This window comes from Somniosus microcephalus, chromosome 7 (genome assembly GCF_052327205.1).
Source record: "Somniosus microcephalus isolate GS21.2 chromosome 7, FLI_Smic_1.0, whole genome shotgun sequence".
Classification (NCBI taxonomy): Eukaryota; Metazoa; Chordata; class Chondrichthyes; order Squaliformes; family Somniosidae; genus Somniosus; species Somniosus microcephalus.
Genome location: NC_140993.1, coordinates 72398110 through 72420816, shown reverse-complemented (window position 1 = coordinate 72420816; position 22707 = coordinate 72398110). Strand labels below are relative to the sequence as shown.

Here is a 22707-nt window from a genome sequence, read left to right as displayed (position 1 = left end):
CCTTTGGAGTCTAAAATTCTATCTATCTCAGCCTTGAAAGAGGTCAAAAAGACAATTAGGAAGGCATAGAGGAATTATGAAATGAAAATATCAAAGAATATTAAAAGAAACAGTAAAGTAACAAAAGAGAATTAAGATAGGGATAGGGCCACTATAAGATATGCAAGATAATATCACAGGAGATGATACTGAAATCGCAGGAATACTGAATAGATACCTTGAGGAGAATTTTAACGGGTGAGTTTGGGTTGGGTGAGCTGTGAATTAAAAAAAAAATCTCAAACTCGAACCCAACGTACCTCAAACCCGCCCACTTCTGGTTTTAACAGAGGCAGAATGGGAGCGGGCAACCAACCTGCTCCCAGGAGGCTGGATGGCCATTTAAATATTATAATCAGGGTGCGTGCCTCAGATTTTATCTGTCTTCCAGGGTTTCCTGGGCTTTGGGAAACCTGGCAGTTAAAAGGAGGTGAGGATTTCTGTGTGGAAGAGGTAAGTGCCTTTCCAGCACTGCTTGTGGGCCAGGAGGAGCAGGACTGCTTTCCCCCAGCCCATCAAGCAAAAGCGATTCCCCCCCTCCAGGATCAGAAAACATCCGCTCAGGATCGTAGACACCACTGCCCCGTTCCCCCCCCCCCCCACCGCACCCCCAGGATCTCGGACCCTCCCCATTCCCAGCTTCATGGCCCTGCCCCTGCCCCCACCAGGATCACTGATGCCCCCACAAAATTCATAACACCCTCCCACCCCACCCCCACGCCACTAATAACCCAGCTGCAGGCTCTGTTCCTGTTCTTGAGCTGCAGCCTAATCCGGAGTGTTCCCCGCCCAACAGGAAGATAAGCCTGTCAATCAGGCTGGCTTCTGGGTGGGGAACCTGCTGGAAAAAAAGACCCACGCTGTGGAGTCGAAACTCCAGTGTGCCGGAATCCCGGACTTCTGGATTTCCCGATCACAACTCCTTTCCCCCACACCACCGCTCGTAAAACTCGCCCCAGTCAAGATCAGGAAAGGCTGTGGGCCCCGACAACATCCCAGCTGCAGTGCTGAAGACTTATGCTCCAGAACTAGCCACGCCTCTAGCCAAGCTGCTCCAGTACAGATACAACACTGGAATCTACCCGACAAAAGAGGAAAATTGCCCAGATATGTCCTGTCCACAAAAATCAGGACAAATCCAATCCGGCCAATTATCGCCCCATCAGCTTACTTTCATTCATCAGCAAAATGATGGAAAGTGTCACCAACAGTGCTATTAAGTGGCACTTACTCACCAATAACCTGTTCACCGATGCTCAGTTTGGGTTCCGCCAGGACCACTCGGCTCCAGACCTCATTACAGCCTTGGTCCAAACATGGACAAAGGAGCTGATTTCCAGAGGTGACGTGAGAGTGACTGCCCTCGACATCAAGGCAGCATTTGACCGAGTGTGGCATCAAGGTGTCCTAGTAAAACTGAAGTCAATGGGAATCAGGGAGAAAACTCGCCACTGGCTGGAGTCCTACCTAGCACAAAGGAAGATAGCTGTGGTTGTTGGATGCCAATCATCACAGCCCCAGGACATCGCTGCAGGAGTTCCTCAGGGCAGTGTCCTAGGCCCAACCATCTTCAGCTGTTTCATCAATGACCTTCCCTCCATCATAAGATCAGAAGTAGGGAGGTTCGCTGATGATTACACAGTGTTCAGTTGCATTCACAACTCCTCAGATAATGAAGCAATCCATGGCCGCATGCAGCAAGACCTGGACGACGTTCAGGCTTGGGCTGGTAAGTGGCAAGTAACATTCGTGCCACACAAGTGCCAGGTGCTGACTATCTCCAACAAGAGAGAGTCTAACCACCTCCCCTTGACATTCAATGGGATTACCATAGTCGAATCCCCCACCATCAACATCCTGGGGGGGTCACCATTGACCAAAAACTTAACTGGACCAGCCACATAAATACTGTGGCTACAAGAACAGGTCAGAGGCTGGGTATTCTGTGCTGAGTGTCGCACCTCCTGACACCCCAAAATCTTTTCACCATCTACAAGGCACAAGTAAGGAGTGTGATGGAATACTCTCCACTTGCCTGGATGAGTGCAGCTTCAACAACACTCGAGAAGCTCAACACCATCCAGGACAAAGCAGCTTGCTTGATTGGCACCCCATCCACCACCTTAAACATTCACTCCCTCCACTACTGGTGCACCGTGGCTGTAGTGTGTACCATCTACAAGATGCACTGAAGCAACATGTCAAGGCTTCTTCGACAGCACCTCCCAAACCTGCGACCTCTTCCACCTAGAAGGACAAGGGCAGCAAACGCATGGGAACACCACCACCTCCAAGTTCCCCTCCAAGTCACACACCATCCTGTCTTGGAACTATATCAACGTTCCTTCATCGTCACTGGGTCAAAATCCTGAAACCCCCTCCCTAACAGCACTGTATGAGTACCTTCACCTCAGACTGCAGCGGTTCAAGAAAGCGTCTCACCACCACCTTCTCAAGGGCAATTAGGGATGGGCAATAAATGCTGGCCTTGCAAGCGATGCCCACATCCCGTGAATGAAGAAAAGAAAAGATTGGGGCCTTTGCCTCAGTTCTCACTGAAAAAGCAACCAAAGAGTAAATGACAACAACAGAAGAAGTCGAGCAGAATATTACAACAGTTAATATAGAAAGAAAGCAGATACTAGACAAACTAGCCAAACTTAAGGAGGACTAAACCCAGGGTCCAGATCAATTGCACCCACAGATGCTCAAACAAACTAGGGAGGAGATAGCAGAGGCCATATATAAAAATTCAACAGAAAAAGGAATAGTGTCAGAGGATTGGCAAATAGCAAATGTAATTTCTATCTTCAAAAAGGGAGATAGACCTAATCCAGGGAACTGTGGTAAACCACTTTTACCGTTTACTATCGTTACACTATAGTTATCACTGTTAGATCGTTTCCCTATAGTTATCACTGTTCACATTGTTGTATCACTGTACGAGGTCGCCTCTTGTCACGCTGCTATACCTGGGCTGACCACTGCCGACTCCGCCCATGGCTCCACCTACCTGCCCGGGTATAAAGGTGGTCGACTGGCTGGTATTCCTCCTTCTTGGATCCGATCACCCACGAGGGTGGGCTCTGTTATTTAGTCAATAAAAACCTATAGTTACTTTCTTAACTCGTCGCTTTTCATTGGATGAATTGATAGGTATATCAATTTTATTGACTAAATTTTAAAATGTCGTCACTTGAGCAGCCAAACAACCAGTCAACGGAGCAGCCAAACGACCAGCCAGACGCCCAGCTACAACAGCCACAGCAGCCGGCTTGGCTGCGAGCCCTCAAACCACCGTACCTGGATCTAAACCCACAAGCAACAAACGCAGCCCTCGACTTCAAACACTGGCTGTGCTGCTTCGAATCCTACCTGGAAGAATCCGGCGTCCCTCAGAGATCCAAACTAAGAGTTCTGACCGCCCAAGCGAGCCCTAAAGTATACGCACTCATCCAGGACATTACTACTTACGAGGCCGCTATCAACCTACTGAAACAGCAGTACCGGAGCCCGGTAAATTCCATGTATGCCAGACACCTCCTAAGATCCCGCCCGCAACAGCCAGGAGAGTCTGTAGCTGAATTTTTACGGGCGCTACGAACGCTCGGCAGGGACTGTGACTTTAAAGCAGTATCGGCTGCAGAAAACACTGAAGATAACATCCGCGATGCCTTCGTGAAAGGCCTTCGGTCCGACTACTCACGGCAGAGACTGCTGGAATCAAAGGACCTCGACCTGAACACAGCTGCAGCCTTGGCCTACTCCCTAGAAGTGACCCAGCGGGACCTCGAGGTGTATTCCAGGTACAGGTCGCGACTCTGGGACTCGGGCCCGACCCCGACCGCAATACCCCTCGTAGCGCCGCCCCCGGGACCTACCTCAGCGTCGGCGTCCCGGACCCGATCGGGACCGCCACCCCCGGTACCGGCTGCGACTTCGGACCCCCGCGACCGGGCCGCCGGCTGCTTCTTCTGTGGGCAGGCGAAACACCCGAGGTCGCGCTGCCCAGCCAAAAACGCGACGTGCTCCAGCTGCCTGAAGAAAGGCCACTTCGCGAAGGCCTGCAGAGGGAGAGCAGCAGAGGCCAGCAGTGCCTCATGCGAACTGTGGGGGTGGCCATCTTTGATCCAGGCAACCGACGCCAGCAGTGCCTCATGTGGGTTGTGGGGGCAGCCATCTTCTCCGCCATTTTGCCCCACCTCGTGGGCGCCTCCATTTTACCCACCACGCTCGACCGCCACCTTACCTCCAGACCTGACGACCGCTTCACCTACAGACTACAGCGACCCGCTCAGCCACACACTAGCCTCTGTCACACTGGACCAAGCTCGCCCGCATCAGCTGTCCAAGTCAATGATGGACATCAAAGTAGACGGCCACGCCACGACCTGCCTGTTCGACAGCGGAAGCACGGAGAGCTTCATACATCCAGACACGGTGAGCCACTACTCCCTCACTGTCCAGCCAACGCGCAACCGGATCTCGATGGCATCGAGGTCCCACGCCACAGACATCAGCGGCTACTGTGTTGTGACCCTGTCGGTTAAGGGCACGGAGTATAAAAACTTTAAACTCCTCGTCCTGCCCCAGCTATGCGCTGCCGTCCTACTAGGGCTGGATTTTCAATCCCACCTCCAAAGCGTCACTCTAGCATACGGTGGACCCCTCCCCCCGCTCACAGTCGACAACCAGCAGCCTTTAAATCGCCCACCGCGTAACACCTGCGGCCTATCCACCCTCAAGGTCCCGCCACCTTCCCTGTTCGCTAACCTCACCCCCGACTGCAAACCCGTCGCTACCAAGAGCAGGCGATACAGCGCCGGGGACAGAGCTTTCATTAGCTCTGAGGTGCAGCGTCTCCTGAAGGAGGGCATCATCGAGGGGAGCAGCAGCCCCTGGCGTGCCCAGGTTGTAGTCGTTAAGACCGGCAATAAAAACCACCTGGTCATCGACTACAGCCAAACCATAAACCGGTACACCCAGCTGGACGCATACCCCCTTCCCCGCATATCTGATATGGTCAATCAGATTGCTCAATACCGGGTATTCTCTACCATCGACCTTAAGTCGGCCTACCACCAACTCCCTATCCGCCCTGAGGACCGCCAGTATACCGCCTTCGAGGCGAATGGCCGCCTCTACCACTTCCTTAGGGTCCCCTTCGGCGTCACCAACGGGGTTTCGGTCTTCCAAAGGGAGATGGACCGGATGGTTGACCAGAACGGGCTGCAAGCCACGTTCCCCTATCTAGATAACGTCACCATCTGCGGCCGCGACCGGCAAGACCATGACGCTAACCTGGAAAGATTCCTCCGTACGGCCCAACGGCTGAACCTCACCTACAATAAGGAGAAATGTGTGTTTAACACCTCGCGCCTTGCCATCCTCGGCTGCGTAGTAGAGAATGGAATCATCGGCCCCGATCCCGAAAGAATGCGTCCCCTCATGGAGCTACCCCTTCCCCACTGTCCAAAGGCGCTGAAGAGAACCCTGGGGCTCTTCGCCTACTATGCCCAATGGGTGCCGAATTATGCGGACAAAGCCAGGCCCCTCATGAAGTCCACCTCCTTCCCCCTTACGGAAGAAGCGCGCGCGGCCTTCTCCCTCATCAGGGGAGACATTGCTAAGGCCACTATGCACGCAGTGGATGAGTCCATCCCCTTCCAAGTGGAGAGCGATGCATCCGACTTCGCCCTAGCCGCTACCCTCAACCAGGAGGGGAGACCGGTGGCCTTCTTCTCAAGGACCCTCCAGGGCCCTGAGATCCGACACTCTTCGGTCGAGAAGGAGGCCCAGGCGATTGTGGAGGCGGTACGCCGCTGGAGGCATTACCTCGCAGGCAAGCGATTTACCCTCCTCACCGACCAGCGTTCGGTCGCTTTTATGTTTAATAACAAGCTGAGGGGTAAAATCAAGAACGACAAGATCTTGAGGTGGAGAATCGAGCTATCCACCTACGATTATGATATCTTGTGCCGGCCTGGTAAGCTGAACGAACCCCCTGACGCTCTATCGCGAATTACATGCGCCAACACGCAAATTGATAGACTTCAGACCCTCCACAACTACCTCTGCCACCCCGGGGTCACCAGGCTTTACCACTTCATTAAGGCCCGCAACCTGACCTACTCCATCGAGGAGGTCAGGACCATGACCAGGAACTGCCAGACCTGTGCCGAGTGCAAACCGCACTTCTTTAGGCCGGACAGAGCAAGCCTGATCAAGGCCACCCGCCCCTTCGAGCGCTTGAGCATCGATTTTAAGGGGCCCCTCCCGTCCTCTGACCGTAATGTGTACTTCCTCAACATTGTTGATGAGTACTCCCGTTTCCCCTTTGCCTTCCCCTGCCCAGACATGACCAGCACCACGGTCGTTAAATGCCTGAACGACCTCTTTGCCTTGTTCGGGTTCCCAAACTATATACATAGTGACCGGGGCGCCTCCTTCATGAGCGAGGAACTCCGTCAGTTCCTACTAGCGAGAGGCATCGCCACTAGCAGGACCACCAGCTACAACCCCCGAGGGAACGGCCAGGTGGAAAGAGAGAACGCGACGGTATGGAAGGCCGTCCTCTTAGCCTTAAAGTGTAAGGGCCTCCCAACCTCTCGCTGGCAGGAGGTCCTCCCGGCGGCGCTGCATTCCACCCGGTCACTACTTTGCACTGCCATTAACGCCACCCCACATGAACGAATGTTTGTTTTCCCCAGGAAGTCGACTACGGGAACCACGCTACCAACCTGGCTGACCTCTCCGGGGCCTGTCTTGCTGCGAAAGCACGTGAGGGCCCATAAAATGGACCCCCTGGTCGAGAGGGTGAACCTCCTGCACGCCAACCCCCAGTACGCCTACGTGGCATACCCAGACGGGCGGGAGGACACAGTCTCCTTACGAGACCTCGCACCCTCGGGCACTCCGGAGACACCACCGCTACCCCCCCCCACCACCCCCCCAATTCCAGCCCAGGTAGACGGTACGCCGGAACCCCAAGAGCCTTCGCCTACCTCGCAGACGCCAGCATTAACACCGGAGAACGCAACACCGCCGCTGCGACGATCAGACAGGCTTACGAGGCCTCCGGACAGACTGACATACCAGAACTGGTAGTACACTTCACCCCGCCGGACTCAAATCTAAACAAGGGGTGAATGTGGTAAACCACTTTTACCGTTTACTGTCGTTACACTATAGTTAACGCTGTTAGATCGTTTCCCTATAGTTATCACTGTTCACATTGTTGTATCACTGTACGAGGTCGCCTCTTGTCACGCTGCTATACCTGGGCTGACCACTGCCGACTCCGCCCATGGCTCCACCTACCTGCCCGGGTATAAAGGTGGTCGACTGGCTGGTATTCCTCCTTCTTGGATCCGATCACCCACGAGGGTGGGCTGTTATTTAGTCAATAAAAACCTATAGTTACTTTCTTAACTCGTCGCTTTTCATTGGACGAATTGATAGGTATATCAGGAACTATATGCCAGTTAGCTTAATGTTAGTGGTAGGAAATATACCAGAATGTTTGCTTAAAGATCAGGTAACAAAACATCCAGCGATGGATAATATAATTTAAAAAGTCAGCATTGATTTCTAAAAGGAACATCAAAGTTTAACCAACTTTACTGAATTCTTTGAAGAATTAAGAGAAAGAGTAGCTGAGGACAATGCAGTGGATGTAGTATACATGGACTTTCAGAAGGCCTTCATAAGAGACTCATAACAAAGGTCAGAACACATGGGGCTGGATTTTCATTAAGCTGTTGGGAAGGAGGCGGGACTACAACTTTCAGGTTTTAGTCCCGCCTCCATCGACGTGATTTTCCCTTGATTGACCTTGTTGAGCCCACCCAGCGGGCTCAGCAGGCCAATTAAGGGCCACCCGGCAACAGGTGACGTCACAGACTGAAATTTCATCTGTCAAGAGTTTTTGACAGATGAAATATCAGTGTTTCACAGCTGTTTGAAGCTGTCAAACACTGACAGTCTGACTTCTAGCCTGAGTCCTTCTACACAGACTCAGTTAGAACTGTCACCGGCAATGAAAGCTGAAGGCTGTCACTTTTGACAGATCGCAGCCGTTCAGCTTTCAGTTCCGGCTGAGTGATGGACTCCTGCAGCCTAGAGGAAGAAAGGCTGTTAAGGTAAGTACATGCAAGTAAAACTTCTTTACACACTTTAGACACACCAAACACACTTACCTTTGCACTCATGCACCAATCATTCACCTGAACACCGACATCGCGACCCCTCCAAGTCCTTCAACCCGACGGCCTGCCTGCTCTAACCTGACGTGGTGTGGAGCCGTCGGGAATCCCATACGACACCCCTCAAAATAGAGATTAGGCTAAAAACTGCCTGTTAACAGGCAGTTAATTGGCACTAATCCCTTCCCGCCTCGGGTCGGCGGGTCCCAGTGCGGGGCGGGTACCCGCCTCCCTTGAAACTTACGTGGAGGCGGGTTTTGGGCGGGATGGTGTCGGGACCCCCGAATTCGGGATTTTTGCCCCCCGCATGCCTGAAAGCCCACCTCACGGCACCCTGAAAATCTGGCCCATGGAGTCAGGGGTCAGATAGCAGAATGGATTGATAGCTAGCTACAAAACAGAAAACAGAGGGTAGGAGTTACAGGAAGTTTCTCAGACTGCCAGAAAGGAGGAAGTGGTGTCCCGTGTAAGTAAATGATTCGGACTCAGAAATTGGAGGTATGGTGTCGAAATTTGCAGATAATGCCAAATTTGGCGGTGTAGTTAATAATGTGGAGGACTGCACCAAAATTCAGGAAGACATAAACAGGCATGCAGAGTGGACGGATAAATAGCCAAGTGTGAGATGGTTCATTTTAGTAGGAGGAATAAAGAGGCCATTTATTCCTTAGAAGGTAAGAAACAAAATTGGGTAGAGGAGCAAAGATATCTGGGAATACGGATACAGAAATCGCTAAAAGTAGCAACACTAGTTGATAAGGCAATGAAGAGTGCAAATAAAGTACTGGGGTTCATTTCTAGAGGAACAGAATGCAAAAGCATGGAGGTAATGTTAAATTTATATAAAATGTTGGTTAGACCATACAGAGTACTGTGAGCAGTCTGGTCTTCAAACTACAAAAAGGATATTGAAGCACTGGAGAAAGTGCAGCAAAGATTTACAAGGATGTTACCAGAACTGAGACAATGCAACTAATCAGGAAGGATTGAGCAGGCTGGGGCTCTTTTCTCTGGAAAAGCCAAGACTAAGAGACAACCTGATAGAGGTTGTTATAATTATGATGGGGTTCGCTAGGGTGGATGTGGATAAACTGTTACCATTTATGGGTGAGTTCAGAAGAAAGGGGCATAAATATAAGGTAGACACTAACAGATCAAATAAAAAATTTAGGAAGAATTTCTTCTGAGAATGTGGAACTCGCTGCCACATGGAGTAGTTGAAAAGATAGCATTTAAGGGGAGGCTTGATGCATACATGTGGGAGGAGGGAATAGAGGTACGGGCCAGGGTGGGAAAGAGGTAATTAGTTTGGGAGGAGGCCCACGTGGAGTATAAACAGTGGCACAGACCAGTTGAGCCAAATGGCCTGTTTCTGTGCTGTAGATTCTATGTAAAAGTTATTTTGGTGGTGTCGTGACTAGCCTCATGGTTAGATCAAGTGTTATGTCACTACTCAGAAACTAGGGGTGGGTGGGTGGGGAGGGGGGGGTGCAGGAGAGGCAGCGGCATTTTAACCGGGAGTGGCTTTCAAGCAGGCAGGCGGAGTGAGTACCCTCACCCTGCCGCACCCACCACCCCCGGCTAGGCTATAGCCCAGGCTATTTGAACTCCCGGGCCTCATTTGGATGCTGTCCACCCAAAACTTGATGAGGAGAGACAGCTAGCTGACTGCCTGCAAGCAAAGATCAGGCAGCCCGGAGGCCACCCGCCTGCATTCAGGTACGTCACGGCGGGGGTTCAGCAGGGTATTGTGGGTAGGAAGTGGGGGAGCCTGGGGCAGCAGAGGCCCAGACTTGCCTTGTGGGGCTCAGAGGAGCACTTCTGATTCTCCTGGCCCTACTAAGGAAAGTTTAACACTTGCCTTATAGGGCCTCTTTATCCTGCAGACTGGTTCCACTTGAGTTGGGAGGCCGTGGCGGGCACCACTCATTTGGCTATTAAATAGCCCTCGGGGTCCTACTGACTTTATAGGACCCAATTTACATGCATTAGTGAGGCTCCCGCCAATCATGGAGGGAATCTTGGCTGCCTAAGGAAAAAGGACCCAGTTAAGGTGTCAATGGCGAGAATCGAGCAGGAACGGGGCGATAAGTTTCTGGAGGCGATCTTAACTGCGTTCCCACTGGGCAGTGTGGGTTAAAATTGTTCCGTAGAAGTTTCACGGCCCCATGGAAATATTATGCAAAAGTGGTATTCAGGAGCAAATGGAGCTAGACTCAGTAATTGTCCTACTTAAAGGAACTTGTAGCCAGACTGTACTAAATCACTTGCTTCACTGATGGGTGATATAACTTCTGTGTCTGTGTGCACGTTAGAAGTAGATATGGTGCAATCCATTCAACCCATGTCAGCTTGTTAATGTTTCACAAGAAAATCAACTTTTCTCACTGGGATTGGAGGCTATTAGCATGAACCAATCAGATCAATTGGAGGGCAGGAATGAAGGCTGCTGGTCCCAATTAATCAGACGTTACTTTTCCAACACCTGGTTGTGTACACGCTTGAGGCAGAAAAGTTTTAAGATGAGCTGATGGTTTGTGAATTGCAATCACGTGGTTATTTATTGTTTGTCCTCAGATAAGTTCTATACACAAACAAGTTGCTAAAGATAACTTTAAAAACTATCCATTTTTTGAAAAGAACTTTCTGAGGCAGGACCAGCTGTTATCTTAGTGAAGGTTGCAGTCAATTTTTTTTGAGGTAAGATGTGAATAGCTTAACTGGTTTTATCTGAGCATGCCTGCCACTGCATTTGTGAAATTTCCAAAGTTTGGAAATAAAATAGAGAGTGGGATTCAACGCTATGAGTTTTACTGAATTTTAAAATGACACAGATTCCCATACTTAGAATTTTACGAGTGTACCGTGTAGGACGGTCAATTGTGATACAGGCCCTTGGCCTGTTTCTGGGTGAATTATAGAACCAGATTTTGTTCTACTACATAGAAAACTGCTTTCAGTGCAGTAAAAGTCCCTTTGTTACTGTGCAGAATCCAGGGAAAGATCCCACTTGGTCCATATTAGAGCAAGCAACATCAACAAGGAAATGAGAGCAATGACATTAATAATATGACATATAAGAATATAAATCGATTGCAATCCAGCCTACGGGCACTCAATCAGACCCAACTGAGGGAACACAGTTTCCTCTGCCTGTTCCTGCAAATCACATTTTTCTATACTTCAGTTTTTTAATGATTGCAGTATGTAATATTTTTTATTTTCAGGGTAAGCATTTGACAGGTTCAAAAAGCTAGAATTTGCTGTTCATGGTATTTGCTCATAAACCCTTATCGGGCTCTTAACATTCTTCTGTTCACTATTTTATTGGAAGTTTGGGAATTTATTTATTTTCACTTTACTCAATAAAGTTGGAATGAGGTTCTTGCACTATTTTTATTTTCACATTTAAAATATCTGTAACCCTTTCAAGATAAGCTGGGGTATAAATTCACCTTGGGCAGTGCTGCAAAACGGGGGATAGCGGATTGGCAGCCCGTCTTACATCCTGCCTGATTGTCATCTCCATTTCCATCGAGCACAATGCAAAATGAGCTGCCGATTTGCAATCGCTGTTTTGTGCTACCGCCCACGACCAATTTATACCCCATATTATCTTTGGTTCGAAAGGCAGAATTACAGCTAACCCCAAATTGTCAGAAAATGCATTAAATAAAGTGTAAGAAATCAAAATATTTCTGGGGGACAGTGAGAGAATTATACCACCGGCCATCAAAAATATGTCACTGCCTTAAACACTTGCGTCTCTCTTCAGTAAATTCCACATTGCCACTGCTGCAATCTACATTGTGATTGAACGGTGAGTGTAACTGAAGCTTAAACTTTTATTTAAATTTGTTCTTGGGATGTGGGCGATGCTGGCAAGACCGCATTTATTGCCCATCCCGAGTTGCCCTGCGAAGATGGTGGTGGACCTTCACCTTAAACAATGCAACTGTTGTGATGATGGTCTCCCACAATGGTGTTAGGTAGGGAGTTCTACGATGTTGACCCAGTGACGTCGTATGTCCAAGTTGGGATGATGTGTGGCTTGGAGGAGAACTTGGAGGTGATGGTTTCCCAAGCAGTTGCTGCTCTGGTCTTTCTGGGTGGTTGAGTTCGCAGGGGAGGGACGTGCTGTCGAATTAACCTTGGTGAGTTGCTGCAATGCATAATTATGGCAAGCTCTTTGACATCCCAGATTATGAGGACTATAATCAGGACTGTTTTTGAGTTGGTAGCATTTTGGGGCCATGTCACTTTTTGAAACTGCTGGTCAGCTTTTGAAGCTTTTCTCGCTGGTATGTGTGCTCCAGTGCTAACCAGTTCACACACTTGGTTTGTTCTCTGTTTTAGTTCCCTGGGTTTTTCTACATTCATCTTCTCAAACAGAAGCCAGTTTTTCCAGATAGGTTGCCAACGACCGCTCCACTGAACAAAACAAAATGCAGTTATCTCTCAAACCTTTATTTCCCTTTAGAGGGGAGAGATTAATATGATCCACTTATATGTAGACATCAGAGAAGGAGGTGCCATGTTTGTCCATATCCCCATTACCACATCTAAATGCCCTCATGTACATTTCTGAACCTGTCAGAAGATCAGTGCATACGGAGATTGAAGTTTTCCAGCGAGGCATCCAACATCACTTCCAGTTCATCTCCTTCCTTCCCCCTTCAGGAAGCATAGTTAAAGGGAGGTTCCAAAAGGCACACCCATTAGGTCCCACATGGTGGCTGGATATAAATATGGAAAAGCACTGGGAATTTCATGTCAGAAATCTTCCCATTGCCACTCCACTTTACCTTTGTATGTAAATCAGCAAGGTTACACAACTAATATGGTTTCCCTTACTGATAGCATTCAAAAGAGTAACTTACCTGGCTCCTAATGCTCAGTTTATATGGGCGCAAGCAGCACCTGACCTGCCTCAGGGCAAATACAGAAAAATGGGGCGCAAGTCACTGTGACGTCATCTGGAATTCATTAGAAAGAGATTTAAATTGGAACACCGCTAGGAACAGGAAAACTGCAGGTCGAACTATTGGGGCACTAAATGAGTGCTACGGGATACCACACAATTTTCCTTTAAATTTCATGCAAAAAAATGGATGCTAATTGGATGTTAAACCCAGAAAAATCCATCCCTTTTTCTGCCAGTTTTCTCCTCATCCCTTCTCCTGTCCTGAAGACATTAGCTTCTTGCTCCACAGATACCAGTTGCCTGCTGGCATCTTATGCAAGTGGCCATTACTCATGTGTGAGCCTTGACGGGGAATGTCAACAGTCTTTACAGCACTGGGAGACATTACAGCTGAGCCTGATCCTTTCCACATATGTGCACTTTCAGCAGCAGTCACATCATAGCAATCACCATGGAGAACAGAGGCCAATTTCCCCTCCCTAACCCAGGGTGTTAAGGCCAATATCCATAGACTTGAACTGGCTGAAACCAGCTAACTCAGCATGGACTGGGATCTGAACCTGGGACCTTTCTGATTTGTGTGATTCATCGACTCACTGGATAAACTGACTAAGCCATTAGGAAACAGGACTTTATGGTTCTGATTGAATTTGAAATCACAACATCGGCGCATTTACAGAGAACCAATTTGCTGCAGTGTAAACCTCTTTTTTTCAAAGCTCTAAAGCATCAGTTTTAATGTTAACTGAATCTTTGTCAAGCAGATCGTTAGCTAATTAAATAAACTGTGGTGTGGATTAAAATTAAACTAATCACTTAGGAATGAAGGCAGCTTTACCTTTGAGGCCTACGGTACCCTTTTACAACAATTCCAAAATAACATCAAATTCCCATGTTGCCTATACTGCTGACGCAGAATGAAAACAAATTCCTTTGGTTCTGTGCAGTGACTAAATCTGCCGTGTAATAATTAGCATTTGAGACTTTGCAGGCAATCATTTTTGCAGATGTCACATTAATCCTGAGCAGGAAACTATGAAGGATTAGCAGTGACATTTTTTTTTTTTTACAGCCAACTCTAAGCTGCAACTGCCATGCTGAGAGCAAGAGGTGGCCTATTCACAGAGGGATTTGCTTTGTAGGAGAATATGACAAGTCAGTTATACCGCACAGTTTGCGCGGATACACAGTTTCAGCTTCTTGGCAGCACCAGTCGTTTGCTTTGGGTGTGAAGTTACCCGAAACACATTTGGACAAAATTTAACTGTAGATCAAGACAAGAACGATTGGACTGCCTACGGCTGATTTTTAACTTTGGCAGTGGTGGAAAACAGACAGTAGGATCAGCCACTCGTTATACAATGCGCTCCAATGTTCCTCCCCACTGACTTTGGTGCATCGGGAAATTGGGCGGGGTGTGTGACCAGGCTGGTCCGCTACCGTCTGCTGTCACCGCCGAACATTAAAAATCAGCCCTCCTGTCAACTTTTTAAATCTACTTAACATTAGCAAGTAGAGCAACAATCTCGTCAGCTCGCTATTGAGCAGAATTCCCATTTCCCAGCTAGAAATCGATGTAGAGCTGGCAGTATAACTTCAGTCAGCCGACCCCACATCATGGTCAACATGTGCGGGTCTCAAACCAGTACCTGTCGTATACCGACACCTTTAAACATAGACATAGACATAGAAGATAGGAGCAGGAGTAGGCCATTCGGCCCTTCGAGCCTGCTCCACCATTCAATGAGATCATGGCTGATCATCCAAATTCAGTACCCTGTCCCTGCCTTCTCCCCATATCCCTTGATCCCTTTAGCCTTAAGAAATATATCCAACTCTTTCTTGAATATATTTAATGAACTGGCCTCCACTGCCCTCTGTGGCAGAGAATTCCACAGGTTCACCACTCTCTGGGTGAAGAAATTCCTCCTCATTTCAGTCCTAAATGGCTTACCCCTTATCCTTAAACTATGACCCCTAGTTCTGGACTCCCCGGCCATCAGAAACATCCTTCCTGCATCTAGTCTGTCCAGGCCTGACAGAATTTTATAGGTTTCGATGAGATCCCCTCTCAATCTTCTAAACTCCAGTGAGTATAAGCCCAATCGACACAATCTCTCCTCATACGTCATTCCTGCCATCCCAGGTATCAGCCTGGTGAATCTTCGCTGCACTCCTTCCATGGCAAGAACGTCCTTCCTCAGGTAAGGCGACCAAAACTGCACACAATACTCAAGGTGTGGTCTCACCAAGGCCCTGTACAACTGTAGCAAGACATCCTTGTTCCTGTACTCGAACCCTCTTGCTACGAAGGCCAACATACCATTTGCCTTCTTAACCGCCTGCTGCACCTGCATGCTTACCTTCAGCGACTGGTGCACAAGAACACCCAGGTTTCTTTGCACTTCCCCTTCTCCCAATCTATTGCCATTCAAATAATAATCTGCCTTCCTGTTTTTGCCACCAAAGTGGATAACCTCACATTTATCCACATTATAGTGCATTTGCCATGTTTCTGCCCAATCACCCAACCTCCCAACCTGTCCAAATCGTACTGGAGTTTCACGACATCCTCCTCACAGCTTACCCTCCCACCCAATCAAAGGTCCAATCAATCCTGAAATAAACTACAACTAATTGTTAGTCAGCAGGTGATCATCTCAAAACCACATTTTTGCAGGGATTCGGCTTTCTGTAAAATGGTGGGTGAATCAAATGTTTGTTTATGCACAAAGCACTTTAATGCATCATAAAGGAAATTAAATATTCATGCAAGGAGAATATGAACCGGTTTAAGTAAATAAGGGAATATTTCCTCTGTGTGCTCAGTAACAAAATTGAAAAGCCATTCCTTGTAAAGAGGTTTATAATTTTATTACATGTAGTGCACAGAGGAAATCTTCCCTCACAGTGACAGAAAGTGGTGGGCTGTGCAAAATAAATTGCACTGTATTTCTAAGAAAAGATTCAGTACAAGGCAGTGAATACTACCTTTAGTACAGGTCTGGTTTCCATGCCAACACCAACTAACCATACCATCACTTTCTTTAATATGAACTTCCTGCAAATTTGACAAATTTTATAATCTTGTACTTTGTACACAAATTCTAAGTCCAAGGTTTTTATGTTTTTCTCATCCTTGGTCATGCTATCTTCTTCATCCAAGAATCCAAAGCAATTCAGTTTGACTCCCGTCAAAAACTCTGCACCCGAGCTCCTGATTCCATCCTCTCCCCAGTACCCTGATCATCAAATCCCATATTCTATCTACTTAGACAACCTATTCCCACTTTTATAACATCACTCGCCTCCAATTTGCCTTACACTCCCCCACCACCGAAACCTTCATCCACACTTTCATAACTTCCAGGCTCATCTGCTCAAATATTCTCATCAGCCTCCATCCTATAAAAACTCCAATTCATCCAAAACTCCGCAGCCTGCATCCTATTCCACGTTAAGTCCTGTTTGCCATCACCCCTATCCTCATAGACCATATTGGTTCCATGTCCCCCAATGCATTGAATTAAAATCCTTGTTCTTGTTTACAAATTCCTTCATGGTTTCATAGCTCCTTACCTCTGAATTCTTCTCCAGCTCTGTATCCCAGTGCACTCTTCCAACTCTAGCTTCCTTTGCATCTCCTCTGCCTCAGTTCCATATTTAGTGGCAGAGCCTTCAGCTATCTGGGCCCTGCACTCTCAACATTTTCCATATTGCTACCTTTCATCTGTTTGACCATGCCTTCCGTCATCTCCCCCAGTTCTTAAGCTACTACTTTTTGCTTGCTGTTTCACCTCTTTGAAGGACCTGAGAACTTTTACTAAGATAAAAGGTGCTAATTATGCACAAGTTATTGTTGTTCTTGTTGTCTCTGGTCTCTGAGGGCCATGTCAATATTACTCTTTGTTCTTGCAGATGATGTGCTTCAGGGTGTTCTCTCCTTCCCCGAACTAAAAGCAAAATGCTTGGGACAATTTTCTATTTCTCATTCTTCAAGATGGAGATACATTGTGCTTTTGCACCCTTTCCAATTTATTTATGCTGAATGTTTAAAAGGCCTTTCCTTGTAACTTATCCTTTGGATAAAAAAGTTCTGTCTGATTTCCCTTCTTACCCCGAACTTGCTAACTTGTAACTTTGTCCCTGATATATGAACCGTTGCACACTGAACAACTGGCCTAGACCAACGTTATCAGTTCTCTTCACAACTGTAAAAAAAACTTCAATTCAGTCACCGCAACGTCTCCTCTTTACAAAAAGTATTTTAATAGACATATATAGGATGTACGTGTGTAACTTGGGCTGTTCTCAGTCAGAGAATCTCTGGCATTTAATCTGATAAGAATAATAAAAGGTAGAGGCCCCAAATATCTACAGGCCAATGATCCTGGCACTAGGATTGTGCCCGCCTGCAACCTCCGGGGCAGCAAAGTTGCCTGCAAATCGCGAGAGCCTATGCTACTAGCAGCACATCTCGGGCATCCGCCATGACTGAGACCCTGGAAAGGTCGGTAGAGGCATGTTGGGTTGAAAAGGGTTGCCTGATCTCCCCACGCCCCCACTTCCCAGAAGAAACTGGTGGTTGTCCCCTCCAGCTCCCTTTGTATGGGAGCGCCAATGTTTTGTAATGCCTACCTCCGGGTCCTAGCCCGCCCATACATCAATGGCCATGTTTGGGGAATTGACGGAGGCTCTGCCCCCGGCAAGCCACCCCAAAAATTCTGGCACTAGGCCAGGACCCAGCACATCTCTGTGCTCGATTAGTTCCTGGGTATTCCATCTTACACCAGAACGGCTGTGGATTTTCGGGGCCGGAATGTGGGATCGGCAGCTTATCCATTGGTGTGGCTCCCAAGTGATGATACATTCAGTGACATATTTCAGACTGAGAAATAGTGTCACATAACCTCAGGTTGTTACGGATCACAAGCACAACCAGCCTTTAAAAAAAAAGCCTATATGTTTTTAATCAGAAAACTAACATCTGCTATAAATATAACAGGTGACAGAAGCAGTGGGGCCCTGTAAAATAATTCAACTTGACAGTGGAAAAAACCCATAAACTCTTATTTCACCACTCCCCAACTATTGATTTTTTTCTAATCACACATTTTTTGGCTATTTGATTATTTTAACAAAAGAAAAATATAACGAAAGAAATGGTTTGATTGCCCAAATGGGAAGCTGAGATCTGATCCGATCAACTACTACTAGGGTTGTGATAATTGGGCAGTCCCCAGACTGTGTAAATATCGATATTACAGTCATTGCATTAGGAGCTACAGACGGCACACCAGTAAGTCTCCAAAACAGAGAGCAAAAGGACTGAGGATGTGGAGAAATGGAGAGATAGTCGTGCAAAATCAAACATACAGGGCTAGTAAAAATGTAACTTCTCCAGGGCGGATTACTTTTTGATGCGCATATGTCTGGTGGCAGAGTAGGGTCTGGAAGTCTGTTTAGTACCTCCCATGAGAGACACAGTCAAATAAAACCTACTGGGGCCTAGCTAGAATGGATAGTTATGAGTCTTAAATTATCAATGAGGCTTTGTACCAGAATTAAGCTTCCTCATTCTGGAAATCCTTTTAACAACCTGCAATCAGTATATCTGTATAAAAAAAGTAGCAATTTCTGATGAGCCTCTAGTCATATGATACTATTTGTAAGTCTGAAATAGTTCACTGGAAGTCTCTCATCACTTGGGAGCATTGGGACTTTTTCTATGTCAAATGTGCTATATAATTGGAAGTTCTTGTTGATGAAAAGAATGTTTTTAAACACGAAACTAAGGGACAGATGGCAAGTGGCCACGGGACATAATAAACATATCTATCTATATATATAAAGCGGCTCTTCTGTCTGTCTGTCCCGATGTCTGTCTGTCTGTCTGTGTTCTATACGTTTGAAAGTTACAGAGCGTACCGACGCGCGCGTCGCCTCAAAAGAAAGCTTGCGATTCCGGACCGGTCATAGGCATATTTACGTTTCGGCCGCACAAAAATCCCACCCGCGGTATCCGAAAAACGTTCAGCGTTCCGCTCATTAGCATCTCATTAGCGACCGTGTGACGTCGAGGTCGACCAATCGGACGGCGGGTTCCTGGCGCGTGCCGTCCGACAGTTGAGTGTCGAGTGACTCGACGATTGACCAATCCTACGCTTCGGTGACCTGACCGGTCGACCAATCGGTGCGTGTGTGGGCGGGCCTTATCCTTCTGAACCGAGGTGAGTGGCCGCCATCTTGATTTTTCACGATTTTTTCCCCCCACACTTTGTGTGCTAGGGAACTAAGGTAAATATTTTAATGATGTGTTAGGGAATTAATTAACAATTTATTTCAGTTTTATATTGTGTTTAGCAACCCCCTCCTCCTCCTCACCCTCGCGCAGGGGGGACTCGGTGCTGGTCTCCAGGCCCGCTGCAGGCAGGCTTGAAGCTCCAAAAATTTCTCTCTCTCTCTCTCTCGCTCTCTTCCCTCTCTCTCTCTCTCTCCTTCTCCTCTTCCCTCTCTCCTTCTCCTCTTCCCTCTCTGTCTCTCTCTCCTTCCCCCTCTCAGGTTTGACGGTGTCGGGGCCCGAAGTGAGCCGCTCTAACGGCCGCCAGCCCGCGGGGTTTCCCTGCCTACTCCCCGCGGGCCGCCTCACGCCGCTGGCACTAACCGCGCATGCGCCGCCCGCCCGCGAGAGCCCGCTCTGGCTTTTTTTTTTTTTAAACGGCTGTCCCCGAACTCAATCGGCGTCAGCCACGAGGGTCAGGGTGCGCGCGCAGCAGGAGCAGCTGAGACGCGGCAGTCTCTCTGTTCCGCGCTCGGCTCGGGCAGGGGGCGGGTCTCTCAGCCGCAATCGGCGATCTGGAGGGCGGGGTTCCGGAGAGTGGGACGCCGCTGCTCGGGAGGGCGGGGGGCGGGGCTCGGGACATCGGGAGATCGCGGGGCGGGACATCGGGAGATCGCGGGCCCGGACTACAGATCAGGGGGGCGAGGCTCGGGAGATCGCAGGGGCGGGGAAAGAGCCTCGGGAAATCGCGGGGGGGCGGGCCTCGGGAAATCGCGGGGGGGGGGGGGGGAGAGCCTCGGGAAATCGCGCGGGGGGGGGGGGGGGGAGAGCCTCGGGAAATCGCGGGGGGGGGGGGGGAGAGCCTCGGGAAATCGCGGGGGGGAGAGCCTCGGGAAATCGCGGGGGGCTCGCGCCGCCCGCACTGACCGCGCATGCGCCGCCCGCCCGCCCACAGCGGCCGCCCATCAGCCGCCCGATACGCGGGGGACCTCAGCTCCGGACCTCAGGCGCTAGGCAGGGGGAGGGGCCGGAGAGAGGGACAGAGGGGAGTGGGGGAGCGGGGGAGGGTGGGGGTGGGCGAGGGGAGGGAGGGAGGGAGGGAGACAGGGGAGGGGAGGGAGGGAGAGGAGGGGAGGGAGAGGAGGGGAGGGAGAGGAGGGGAGGGAGAGGAGGGTAGGGAGAGGAGGGGAGGGGAGGGAGGGATAGGACAGGGAGAGGACATGACAGGGAGAGGGGGGACACACAGGGGCAGGGAGACCAAGCGCCCCAAAATTGCCCTCGCAACGCGGGGCTCCCCAGCTAGTTTAATCATAAAACAATGCTCTGTTAATATCCAACAGTTAAAATCAGTCATGTAAAGAAAGAAGGAATTTGCATTTATATAGCACCATTCACAACCTCAAGTTGCCCCAAATTGCTTGACAGCCAATTTAGTACTTTGAAGTGTAGGCATAGTTGTAATGTAGGGAAATGCAGCAGGCACTTTGCACACAGCAAGCTCCCACAACAGTGACATAATGACCAGATAATTTGTTTTAGTGAGGTTGGTTGAGGGATATTGTCCAGGACACCAGTAGATCTCCCCTGCTCTTCTTCAAATCATGCCATGGGATTTTGTACATCCAACTGAGAGGGCAGATAGGGGCTTAGTTTAATATCTGATAGTGCAGCACTCCCTCAGTACTGCACTGGAGTGTCAGCCTAGAATACATGCTCCAGCCTCTGGAATGGGACTCGAACCCACAACCTTCGTGATTTCGAGGCAAGAGTGCTACCACTGAGCCATGTAACACCTTGCAGCATTAGGATGTTACATCACTCGACCCAAGTAGTCCCAGGCCACACATATGCTATTACTATCGTACGCTTCTAAACCCTAAATCCCTAAGTGCCATTGTAATTCAGTACATATCACTGAAGCACAGTACAGCATCAAATTGTATACTGTCCTATAACAACAATAGATAGTCTAAGCTCTGGCTGCAGCTCCTTTCCCCATAGGTATACCATTGATTGGTGAATTGCTACAGTTGCTTGGAGACAAGACACTCTTACTGCCAATGTAAGGTTTATCAACTGAACTCCATTATAACTCTAAACTAAAATGCCATGGAAAAAATGTGTTCTCGCCCTCTGACTCATGATTAACAACAGCCAACACAGAACACCGCTGGAACCCAAGTGTTTGACAGGAAATTATTTTTTAAAAACATTTGCTCCATACCTGCCGTTTCTGGTGTCGTGCTGTCGCATATTTTTGATAAAGTGAATTTTCTTAAAGCTCTTTGGTCTGGGTGAACCTGATAGAGTCCTACATCTGCAAAAAAGGCAATAAAAACACAAACCATTATGCTGAATGAAATCAAGTTCCTTTCTCAATTAAGAAAAGATATACTTGCTCTCGAGGCAGTTTAGAGAAGGTTCACTCGGTTGATTCCGGAGATGAGGGGGTTGACGTATGAGGAAAGGTTGAGTAGGTTGGGCCTCTACTCATTGGAATTCAGAAGAATGAGAGGCGATCTTATCGAAACATATAAGATTGTGAGGGGACTTGATCGGGTGGATGCGGTGAGGATATTTCCACTGATGGGTGAGACTAGAACTAGGGGGCATAATCTTAGAATAAGGGGCTGCCCTTTCAAAACTGAGATGAGGAGAAACTTCTTCACTCAGAGGGTAGTAAATCTATGGAATTTGCTACCTCAGAGAGCTGTGGAAGCTGCGACACTAAATAAATTTAAAACGGAGATAGACAGTTTCCTAGCTGATAAGGGAATTAGGGGTTACGGGGAGCAGGAAGTGGATGTTAGTCTAGGTTCGGATCAGCCATGATCCTATTGAATGGCGGAGCAGGCCCGAGGGGCCGTATGGCCTACTCCTGCTCCTACTTCTTATGTTCTTAACTGCTGCCTGAAGTAGACAGTAACTAAATGTAACAGCAGTACAATTCCCCTCTAAAGGATCCAATTTACACCATTAGTGTGACTGATACTGCTTTACATTGTGGACAATACCATATGAAGAAAGGTTGGGTTACATGAGTATTTGCAGCCAGGCTGAACATCAATATGTTCTTTTCAGTGGAGAATCCCCCTTTATTGCCAACTAATCCAGTAATGTTTCAGTAAAACATATACTAGTAACCCATCTCCTGGTGTAGGAGAGCTGGGACGAACCCACATCACATTACCTGGCAAGACAGGGTCCATCTGGAAAATTGATGTTTGATGGAGTAGATAGGATTTTGCTGTATAATCTAT

At 48.4% G+C, this 22707-nt stretch overlaps 1 protein-coding gene across 4 annotated transcripts in view; it reads right to left on the bottom strand.

The window, feature by feature from the left end:
• Nucleotides 1-22707, bottom strand: part of cables1 (Cdk5 and Abl enzyme substrate 1) — a 205166-nt gene that overhangs the window by 111151 nt on the left and 71308 nt on the right. For all 4 annotated transcript variants that reach the window (XM_085992592.1, XM_085992593.1, XM_085992595.1 and 1 more), the window contains exon 3: nucleotides 21672-21764. In XM_085992592.1, coding sequence (XP_085848718.1) covers nucleotides 21672-21764 — 93 coding nt within the window. The remainder of the gene's footprint in view (nucleotides 1-21671; nucleotides 21765-22707) is intronic.